This window comes from Sinocyclocheilus grahami, unplaced genomic scaffold (genome assembly GCF_001515645.1).
Source record: "Sinocyclocheilus grahami isolate Dianchi unplaced genomic scaffold, SAMN03320097.WGS_v1.1 scaffold120.1, whole genome shotgun sequence".
Lineage (NCBI taxonomy): Eukaryota > Metazoa > Chordata > Actinopteri > Cypriniformes > Cyprinidae > Sinocyclocheilus > Sinocyclocheilus grahami.
In genome coordinates, this window is record NW_015505299.1 from 1,411,490 (window position 1) to 1,423,621 (window position 12,132).

The 12,132-nt window shown below is 36.9% G+C and overlaps 1 protein-coding gene across 1 annotated transcript in view; it reads left to right on the forward strand.

Moving 5' to 3' along the window:
* LOC107589770 (feline leukemia virus subgroup C receptor-related protein 2-like) overlaps positions 1–10,383 on the forward strand; it is a 29,388-nt gene extending 19,005 nt beyond the window's left edge. The window contains exons 6-10 of the mRNA XM_016278300.1: positions 1,360–1,470; positions 4,772–4,877; positions 6,407–6,518; positions 6,818–6,882; positions 9,323–10,383. Coding sequence (XP_016133786.1) covers positions 1,360–1,470; positions 4,772–4,877; positions 6,407–6,518; positions 6,818–6,882; positions 9,323–9,382 — 454 coding nt within the window. The 3' untranslated portion in view covers positions 9,383–10,383. The remainder of the gene's footprint in view (positions 1–1,359; positions 1,471–4,771; positions 4,878–6,406; positions 6,519–6,817; positions 6,883–9,322) is intronic.
* The last annotated feature ends 1,749 nt before the right edge of the window (positions 10,384–12,132 follow it).

Below are 12,132 nucleotides of genomic sequence, written 5' to 3' on the forward strand. Positions count from 1 at the left end.
CGAACCAAGGTAACGAGTGAAATAGAGATGTGGCCCCTTTCAGAATGAGCGCTCCCTCTTCTGACTAAGTGCATTGCAATGCAGCATGAGTACATGTATGAGTGGTATATTATTTTCTGTTGCTCATTAAAATAGGTAAGGCTGTTGACAGTATTATGTTTATGAAAGACAGCTATACGGGTTCACCTTGACTTAAAACTGTGAACAGCTGTGAAACGCCAACTGCAAACCAACCCCACTAGTGATGTGCATCTGCAGCGATCCGTTCGCGGTTAATATAGAAATTAATGCCCATAGAAGATATTAAAAGCATTGGCGATTTCTGACAAATAAGGTAATCCCCAATTCACTTTACTGTTCTAAAATCCACTACGCTTGATGTTGTATTCTCACATACATGAACTAGGAAAACTGCTTGCTGCTGCTGCTAATGCTACTGCTGTTATATGAACAATACATGCTTAGTAATTACTCCTCACGCGAATAACCTGCATGTAGTTTTCCACTTGTATGCATAGCATAATAGCATCGCAAGCCGTTAAAACCCAAGAGCGCAACACAAACACATTCTTTTTCATCAACCAACTTCAGCAAAGATCAACTTGAACCTTTGGACTGCATCAACCCCATGAGCTGATTCGCTACAATGGAAACATCGCTATAAAGCCAGGCACCAAAAAAATGAGTTCAACAATCTGTCATCCTGGAGTAGGAGACAGATAGATACTAGATCCATTGTATTTCTTGGTCCAGTATTTTGTCATGGTGCGATCAAGCAAAGATGAGTAGATGTGGATCTAGTTGAAACTTAACACTTAATTAAAAAATACAACAAAGAAAGAGAATCCACAAATAGTGAGAAACAATGACCGCAATAGCTTTACACATGACATGCAAAGACAATACCAGAAAAGGAAATAAGGAAACTGAGGACATGTAAATACACAGGAAACAAGGAGCTTAACAAAACACAGGTGAATACAATCAATCAACCAACGAGTAGCTATAGAAACCAAGGGAACATAGGACATAGGGACTTCACATAGGAACAGAAACCAAAACAGAACATGGCAGATTATATGTGCATATATTTTCTGTGTCATAACCATGGTATGTCAACTTAGTCACATACTGTAAATAAATTGCCTGCAACTATTTCATTATATTTCTAATTTTAATTTGGTCATATTAGCAGCTGGAAACACCAGAAAAACTAAATGATTGCTTTAATTAATTTGGGTATACATACAAAATGTGATTATTTCATGGTCATTTTATGGTTCTGTAAATTACATTATTACTATTAGAGTGAATGACATATATTTTGGTAGTTTAACTAATTCATCTTTGTTTTGCCAGGCAGACAACTCTCTCAGTGTATCTGCTGTCGTTTGTGGGGATGGTGATCTACGCATTCACCCTGAACTTGGGTCATCTGTGGGTTGTGTTCCTCACATCAGGACTGCTGGGGTAAGAGTTGCTGTGACACAACCTGCAGTAGACACAGAAGTGTTGTGACGTTTAAGGCACTCTGGAAAAGAAAAGGATTTTCTTACTTAGTTTTTGTCTGGTTTTCCACTACAAATATCTAAACATTTTTAAATCAAGATACATTTACCTGAGAAGAAAAATGACATGATATGTTAAGTCTTGTTTTCTGGAAAATGTATAAAAATGTTAATGTTAAATTTTTTTTTTAATGTATCAAAACTTAATTAAAAAAGAAAACGCTCCGGTTATTAACATAACCTCGGTTCTCTGAGATATGGGAACAAGTGTTGCATTGAACACTATGGGTAAACTCCTGTTTACTCTGAATACTGAAGCCTGATTTGTTCACATTTGTGTAGCTACACAAACAAATGGCACTTCAAACCGCCAAATGAGGAGGAGCCGACTGCTATATATGTCAGCTCTGAGCGCCATTTCGTCAGAATATTTTGACTGATAGCGACAGTCATTGACTGAAATAAGAATTATAAGGCTGCAGCCTTGCAGTTTTGGCAGGAAGTGACACAGGGCCAAACAGTCCCTTGGGAGAGATGGGGAAGTCAAGGAAGGCAAACTTGTCAGCGTCCTTGATTTCCGTTAGATTTAGCCAAAGGTAGCGCTCCAGAAGTTTGGCCTGGAAAACTTGGAGCACCGCCATCATGTGAAGTAGGGGGCATGCCATGTCCTGCTGAGTTCTTCATGAACCTCCAGGAAAAACGGGGTGGACCGTTGGCAGGAGGATCGTTGATGGTATTCTTGCAGAAACCACTCGTCTAAATGGCCACGGGCAGGTTCTTCAGGAGCAAACCAGTCCAAGCCGAGGTCCTCCCCAGCCTTAGAGAGAACGTCGATCAGCTCGCAGTCCATGCTGGCCCGTGTTGCTTGCTTTGGAGGGAGGGTGTTGGGGTCTTCGCCGGAAAGATATGCCCACTCTTCAACATCCGAAGCTATCAATGACATGGAGTCGTCAAGGACAACTTCCTCCTCAGACCAGATCAAGCCACTCACAGCTGACGAGGGGTGCTGAGTCGGTGTGAGATCCCATGAGCACGATGTTGAGTCCAATTGCCCCGCTGTTCCTTCCTCCGAGGCTCCTGGGAGGAAAGAAAAGGGAGAGCTGACTGGGGAGGACCAACTGCATGAAAGAAGGCGATCCATGAGCGATGCAGGGTGAGACTCTTGCTCTAACAGTGAGAGCACTCTGTCCTGGTGAGCGCAGCCTCAGTGTGAGCGCTGCCCAAGCGGGCGATGCACGCACCGTGCCTGTCTGAGTCATACATGGGTTCCCTGCATGAGCCACACTCGTGGCGTGACATTTACAACAATGCTGCTGGAAATTCGCTCAGAAATGTGCTCTAATAAAAGTTAAGAGTAATGTACAGTGTTACGTCTCTGATGATAAGTTTTATCTAGGGATTAGAAGAGGTAACATTAAGTTGACATTAAAGAACTAAGCCAGGTAAAATAATTGGCAATGGAACACATGACGCAAAACTGCACTACAAGAAATATTTATTGCCCCCAAGGAACAAGTTAAACAAACAAGACAAAGGAAAAGAAGGGAAGTTAAAGTGGCGCTTATATCATAAAATAAAAGAGAACAAAAATCCCATTATCTAGCTAAATCCCAAAACCCCTAAACTATTAAAGAAAAAAGAAAAAGAAAATCTTCAACGCAAAAGCGTCATAAACTACACTGAATATGCAAAATCAAAACATACAAGAAAAGCGCACACAAATAAACTAGTGTGTCTATACATCCAATATCCCTACGTGCAGGTATGTAGGTCACGTGACTTTAGATAGTTGTACTGCAAAAGACAAAAGATAAGAAAACAAGATAAATAAATAAAATAAAGATAAATAAAATAAGAAAAAATAATACAAATGTTTAGTAGTGTAGACAACAAAAGATCAAAACCAGTGTCATTAGTTAAAAATAAATATAGCAATTATAAATAAGTGCACTTTTCAAGCAAACCATTTGACAAAAATAATTTGGTAGTAAAAGTAAAATTATTATGAGACTGTGTGGTTGCCAAATGTTCCTGAGATGTTTTTTAAAGCTTAAGGTGACATTGTTACACTGTTATTACACAAATAAGCACTGAGTAATATTTATTAACAACATGTACAGTACTTACTATAAAGTTAGGGTTTGGTTTAGGGTTAGTTGCTTGTAATTATGCATAATTTACAGTTTTTACTGTAGCAAGTACATGTAACAAATGTAACTGTCACATTAAAATAATTTGTTACCAAAATGTAAGTTTGTGTCTGTTTAGAGAAAAGTTCAACTTTTCTCAGCTTTGTCACAGGATACGCTTACATCACATTTCTTCCACTCTGACCAAAGTGCACATGCACCAGGTTATATACAGGTATAAAACATGGCAGGATTTGGCAGAACAAATGTCCATTTCACACTTTTAAGAACCGACAGCTAAAAATGAAATATTGTGATTTATGAAAGAGGCTTTTTGCCCCATGTATGGTTGTTATATCATCAAATAACTGGACTGTGCTAACCAGCCAAATCTTTACCTCTTGATTTCTACACAGACTGACCATAAAGTAATTATATGGATCCACATCTAATTATAGTTCAGTCATGACAACTCTCTGAATAGTTTTATCAATGGATAAATGACGATGTTAAATGGATATGACAATGTTAGTGATACTGATACTGAGCAAGTATGGACTTGCTACTGCTGATAGATACACAGATATGCTGCTGTTAGCATGTAAGATATGCTGCTGCTGCTGCATGGATAGGCATACTTTTATTACGTTTTATGCAGCAGTCGTCTGTGAGGGGCTGCCGCTTTTACTTTTGTTTTTTGTTTGTTTATTTGATTATTAAAGTTTTATGCGTAAATGTTCTTAAATTAGCTTTTAACTTTGTTACACATACATAAAACCCATAACAGGTGGTGCTGGGGGAGGTGGAGGGTTTCAGCCTGATGGTGTGCAGCAGGACCAACATACAATGAACACTAAACCTGACTGTTGAAATGTTTAGATTGGTCATTGGCTGCAGAATCAGCAGAGGCCAAGCAGCTTGTGTTATCTAGTGAATTATGTGATTGCTAGCAGATTGCATGTAAAGGACCTATTAGCTTGCAACAACTAGAGTTTCATGACTGAACTAGATATATGTTTTTTATGTTTATGTGTGCTTATGGATGACTGATGAGTGACTATTTCCAGTATCGTTGCATATAGTGCATTAGTTTGGACCAGCTGATTCTTCAGTCTCTTCTGTCTTTGGCCGCAGGTTCTTCATGACGGGTTATCTGCCGCTGGGCTTTGAGTTTGCAGTGGAGCTCACGTACCCAGAGTCAGAGGGAACATCATCTGGACTCCTCAACTGCTCAGCGCAGGTCATGCATCTGCTCTTCACTTTTAGATATATGGATAAGTCAAATCTAAAAAGACATTCAAGGGACCTATTCCCACTACTGTGAATCAATGCATGGTTGCAAGTTAAAAATCCTAACTTATTGATTTAATTAAAATGTCTATTGACATAATACGTGTTGATTATTACATCAGCTTAATATTTTCACTTGATCATGTACATGCTAAATAAGTTATATTAGCTTAGTTAATTTTAACTGAAATAGATTAGTTGATTCCAGAGCCACCACTCAACTATGTTGAAACTAAAGTTTTTTGAGTAATCAACTTAAAAATAGGTGCTTATTAGCATGCATATTACTAGCATATTGGCGGTTTATTAGTGCTTATAAAGCACATATTAATGCCTTGTTCTGCATGGCCATATTTTAGATCCCTTAATCCCTTAACAACTATACCTTATGAACTATTATTAAGCAGCAAATTAGGGGTTTATTGAGGGAAAACTCTTAGTTAATAGTGAATATGTGTTCCCATAATCTAAAGTGTTAAATAAAATGTGTTTATGCTACAAATTATTACATTTCCCAGTGTAGTTTTTTGGTTAAACAATTTCGGTAGCACTTTATTTGACAGTCCTGTTCTGCATGTACATACTATGTACTTGTTAGAATAACTGGTTAATAACTAGGTACTAACCCTGAACCTACCCCTAAACCTAGCCTAACCCATGTAGTTACCTTATATTATCCAATACTTTCTTAGGTAAGTACACTATAAGTACAGCATGTACTCATTGCTGGGTAGATTACGTACAAACTGTAGTCTGTTACTGATTCCAAATTGCATGACAAAAATTGTAGTTAGTAACAATATAATCAGACTAATTTTTGATTACTTTTAGATTACTTTTGACCTTACTTGTTTATCACATTGATTTAAATAGGATAATCAATCAGGGTATCTTCCGATCATTCGTTTTTTAATTTAATATTGAAATCTGAAAAATGACAAACAAAACGAAAAATCAAGAATTTGGCTTAATTTTTTGTTTTTACGTTCAGAGTAACCTGACGAGTGACTGGTCTTTCTGTGAATCTCCATGAGATTTTCTGAATGTACATCATAAAGTGGTATTTTAGAAAGTAAAATTTAAAGGATCAAAAAGAAGGATTAGGGAGAATCAGTAAATTATTAATAATTTATTGCTATTGTGTATTTATTGCAATTATGTAATCATATAGTCAATAAAAAGGTTACTGTATTTTAGTATTTTAAAATGTAATATAATCTAATTACACTTGCTTAATGTTTGGAAATTGATTACATAACCCAGCACTGCATGCACTGTAAAATAAAGTGCAACGGTAATTTCCTTAGAAGTTCCAGATCTGTTCAATGAACCTGGAAACTGTGTAAATCAAATGAAACGTGAATTTACATGGGACTACAGCCAACTTAATGAGCACCAACTTCCAGTAATGAGGAACAGAAGAAACAGAGATGTATAAAGATAAAAGCATGTTTATGGTGCATGACATGTTGTGTCCAGATGTTTGGAATCGCATTCACCATCATTCAAGGCAAAATCATCGATCACTTCAGCACATTGGCCGGAAACATCTTCCTCTGTGTGTTCCTCCTCATCGGCTCCATCATGACAGGTAGAAGCTCATCACATGACCACTAGATAACCACTTCACTCATTTTCTGCACACGTGGTGAATAGAGCATGATTTAAGCATAGCATGAAGCTCAGACAGTTAGAGCCATGGTGCTTGCTACACCAAAGTCATGGGTTCGATTCCTAGGGAATGCATGAACTGATAAACTATAAACCTTGAATGGTGTGTAAATCGCTTTGGATTGTGTCAAATGCATAAATGTAATTTTTTTTTTTATTATTGTGTAAGAGTATGTTGCATTTAACAACTTTATCAGTTTATGTCTCTCTGCCTCACAGCACTCATCAAATCTGACCTGCGGCGACAGAAGGCCAACAGTCAACCTCAGACAGAGGTGAACAGTGTAAGTATGTTTTAGTTTGACCTCTGTCTCTTCACCAGGCCTGGATCACCGTCAGACGGGCTTCGAGTTCAGGGTATCTTCCGATCATTCGTTTTTTAATTTAATATTGAAATCTGAAAAATGACAAACAAAACGAAAAATCAAGAATTTGGCTTAATTTTTTGTTTTTACGTTCAGAGTAACCTGACGAGTGACTGGTCTTTCTGTGAATCTCCATGAGATTTTCTGAATGCACATCATAAAGTGGTAGGCTATTTTAGAAAGTAAAATTTAAAGGATCAAAAAGAAGGATTAGGGAGAATCAGTAAATTATTAATAATTTATTGCTATTGTGTATTTATTGCAATTATGTAATCATATAGTCAATAAAAAGGTTACTGTATTTTAGTATTTTAAAATGTAATATAATCTAATTACACTTGCTTAATGTTTGGAAATTGATTACATAACCCAGCACTGCATGCACTGTAAAATAAAGTGCAACGGTAATTTCCTTAGAAGTTCCAGATCTGTTCAATGAACCTGGAAACTGTGTAAATCAAATGAAACGTGAATTTACATGGGATTACAGCCAACTTAATGAGCACCAACTTCCAGTAATGAGGAACAGAAGAAACAGAGATGTATAAAGATAAAAGCATGTTTATGGTGCATGACATGTTGTGTCCAGATGTTTGGAATCGCATTCACCATCATTCAAGGCAAAATCATCGATCACTTCAGCACATTGGCCGGAAACATCTTCCTCTGTGTGTTCCTCCTCATCGGCTCCATCATGACAGGTAGAAGCTCATCACATGACCACTAGATAACCACTTCACTCATTTTCTGCACACGTGGTGAATAGAGCATGATTTAAGCATAGCATGAAAGCTCAGACAGTTAGAGCCATGGTGCTTGCTACACCAAAGTCATGGGTTCGATTCCTAGGGAATGCATGAACTGATAAACTATAAACCTTGAATGGTGTGTAAATCGCTTTGGATTGTGTCAAATGCATAAATGTAATTTTTTTTTTTATTATTGTGTAAGAGTATGTTGCATTTAACAACTTTATCAGTTTATGTCTCTCTGCCTCACAGCACTCATCAAATCTGACCTGCGGCGACAGAAGGCCAACAGTCAACCTCAGACAGAGGTGAACAGTGTAAGTATGTTTTAGTTTGACCTCTGTCTCTTCACCAGGCCTGGATCACCGTCAGACGGGCTTCGAGTGACCATCCGTCCAACATTTGGGAGACAGTCCTGAAATTGGAAACTTTGTCCTGCATTTTGCAAGTCATAAGAAGTATCCTGCATTTCAATTTTGTCTGTATTGTTTTATTTCCCCCTAAAATGACAATGTCATAATAAAAAAAGTTAATAACAAATTTAGGGCTGTCGATTTAACATGTTAATTTAGGAGATTCAAAAGTCTGCTGTGATTGACCTGTTGAGAGATTTAAATGTTGCTGTAAAGTCTGATGCTTATCAGAGTGTTCAAGATAATGGTCCGGTTTGTTCTAAGTCAGAGTGTACAATACTCTAAAAGCATCACTGGACATTGGTTCTCTGTGGAAAATAGCCAGCTGTCTGTGATGGGAGTTTAATTAATTAATTAATTATTTAAAATTTTTGTGAGTTTCAAATGTCAGTTAGCAGTCATTTAAAGGAAAACTCCACTATTTTTGAAAATAGGCAAATTTTCCAACTCCCCTAGAGTTAAACAGTCCTTAGTTCTCCCTTTGTCTCTGTCCATTCTCGTTGATTATCATCCTTTTGCAAGTGTTTGGTAATATTTCTCTGAGTTTATTATATATTATTATCTATTCTTGTGATGCGAAGGTGAATTTTCAGCATCATTACTCCAGTGTCACATGATCTTTCAGAAATCATTCTAATATGCTGATTTGTTATCAGTGTTGGAAACAGTTGTGCTGCTTAATGTTGTTCTGGAATCTGTTTACTTTTAGTCTCTGAAGAACAGCAACCTTACAGTTTTTTTTCTGTATTTTTGATCAAATAAATGCAGCCTTGATGAGCATATGAAACTTCTTCAAAAAAACATAAAAAATCTTACAGATCCCAAACTTTTGAACAGCAGTGTACATACAGTACACTTATGTATGGATATAGTATATTAGATCTTATAATGTAAACTATATTATCACACAGCTCTAATCAGCTAACTGCGACTGTTAGGCATGAAGATATTATGAAACTATAAACATTAACATTATGATTTTCTGTAAAGCTGCTTTGAAACAATGCATTGTAATGAGCGCTTTACAAATATATATTTTTCCTTTTTGTACAGTTGTAGATTTCTATAGTCAATTTCTATCTGCATTAAATGCATGTTTTATGTTAGTTTATGTCAGAATTATTTTAGGGTTCCTTACTGATGTACAGTAGTTAATGTGAACGGATGGTTAATTTACCGTTTGTTTCTTCTGTTCAGGACTCACCCGTACATTCCCATGATGGAAAATCATTACCGGTAAAAGAGGTGAAGATGTGAAGATGGAAACCATTGGAATCACACTCCCTTCTCTCCATATGAACCATCATACGCATAAATCCTCCTGAACTTTACACAGCCAATATCTGAACAATGACGGCTCAGTCTAACTGCTCAAGCACAGGTGAAAGTATAGTAAGATTCCTACCTTTAACCCTTTGCTGTTCATTCATGAAACACAAGTGCAACAAACTGGAGACTGTTGAATTCAGTTCGCACAAGTATGGTTGCTTGTGTTTCATGTTGTAATGTGTAATTTTCTATGCCTAATGTGTATCATGATGTTTGCATGATGGCTCCTTAGATCTGACCTAAACTTTAGTTACGAGAAGAACTAAATGTTTTTATCACTAGAAGTACTAGTATGACGTGTCTAATCTAGGAAATTAGAGAAGAAAGTATTTTGGGAATATCTGCAATGATTAATGCGTGTTATAGTGTGCAATGTAATGTGTGATTGATTACAGTGCCCTGCATCATATGTGCTTAATCAAATCCAAGACTTGTTTCTTACTTTATTTTGGGTGCCGATTCCAAAAATAGTATATGTTTTGCTGGAGCACATCACACTTTCTCACAAAGTATGATGCATTTTGTAGCATTTTTGCTTTCCGTAAGGATGTATTATCTGTTAATTGCCAGAAAACTGCAACCGACACATGAATCCTGTCTGAATCTGAGCCAGATTGCAACTTAATTGTTCAATTCTCAGCCCATTTTCACACGCATGATTATTTGATGCCTAATCCATATTTCAAGGCCAGAATTATGGCCAATGACAGAAGAAGATGCAAACGAGTTTTATTCATGCACTGAAGTTTAAGACATTAAATTGAGTATTTGAACATGTTTTTCCACTCCTTTGCAGACTGTAAGTTAAAAGATTATCATTAAAAAACTGTTTACATTTGACTGCTTTTGTAACTTTGCATAAGTGCTGTACATGATGGAAGGTTTCATTCATATTTTTGAACTCTGCATCATCAAATTAGGCAATATGAGGCCTTTTTTTTTTTTTTTTGGCAAATCAGCAATATTTATTGTTAAGATGCCATGGATTTCTGTGTAATAAATCAGAGGCACAGATGGAATCCAGTCTAATGTCTGTGCCGCCACTTTTGTCTCCTTTCAACAAGATGCTTTGTACTCAATGACATCACACAAAATTAACTCCTTAAGGTCATTTATTTCACTTTATTAATCCAGAACTACACTGTAAAAAAAAAATCCGTAAAATTTACGGTAAAACACGGCAGCTGTGGTTGCTGGAATTTTACCGTAAAAAATACGGTAGCAACGTTTTAGGTTTTAACTTAAATTTACAGTTAAATACCGTCATTTCATTAACTGATATAATGTTAATATACCAACCTATTGAAGTACTGAAATCTGTTTTGTAGCTTTGTAATACACTGATAACCACCAAATGCAGGAGGTGATGAGAAAGTCACATGATGAACCAAAGCCCATCACAAGCAGCTTTTAGATAATAACATATATAGAAGGTGCACAGTGTGTCATTCACACAAACACTAAACACCATCACGGTGACACACATGACACTGAAATAATGCAATAAACATTCATTTAACAACATTAGGTGTAACACACAACCCTAACATACAAAACTGATAAGAAAAAACATAGTTATTTCAACTAAAAAACTTCAAATTTGAAGGGAATTCTGGGAATGTCAAGTTACGGTTATTCACTGTAAATTATACAGTCCTTTCCACTTCCAAAAACGGTATACTACCGTAAAATTTATGTCCAATACATGTAATGTCCAATACAGTTTTTCACCGTATATAGTAGGGGAATTTACCGTTAACCATTTAACAGGTTTTTACTGTAGCATTTAGTATTTTACCGTTAAATTCACTGCCATTTTTTTACAGTGTACTCTGCCCTGCAAACAAACAAAGTGCAGGGACTCAGAGAAGTGACTTTGATATCAGTCTTTACACTGATTTTGAGCACAGTTGATCCAAACCCAGTCACAACTCAAGACTTCTGCGTGTAGATGTGTAGTTAGTTTCTACAGCCGCGTACAGTTCTGATCTGTGTAAGCTGTTCAGATGATTGTTTCTGTTAGCAATGTGTGTGGATGTTGTTCGCTTACAGTATTTGCATAGAAACATTCTGTATATATAAATTCTGTCAGTCTGATATTCAGTAATAAAGATACCTAGCTATGCACGTCTGCATGTTAGCGAGTTATTTAACAAGCAAATGAGTCTTGTAAACTATTCCAGTGTTTCCCAACCGGGGAGCCGTCTGTCGAGAGCAGGGGTGTCGTGTAAAAAATCCTTTTTTAATATTTTTAAATTGCTAAAATGTTAAAAAAAGCATCTATTATATAATATCCTTTTCTGATGTCGCCAATAATTAGAGATGCACTGAAATTCGGCTGCCGAAAATTAGTTCACCGCTCTGGTTTCACTTTCACGTGGTGTGACGCTCTGCGTATGATCCGCTCTATGCGTGTGTGTGCTCCGCTCAGTCGCTCCACTCGTATACCGTTCATGCTCATTGGAACAGCAACGTCCACTCAAACAGTGAGCCGACAGGAAACATGGATGTAGTTCAGTATTGTTTCTGTCTGCAATAGCCCTACTGTGCTGTAACATGGTGTGGTATATGAGCAACTCTGGTAACGCTGCCCTCTCATTCACTGATCTGCTAACCGTTATGCTCATGTGTCCTCTGATAATAATAGCTTTCTAGGACTAAACATTATTTGGATAATT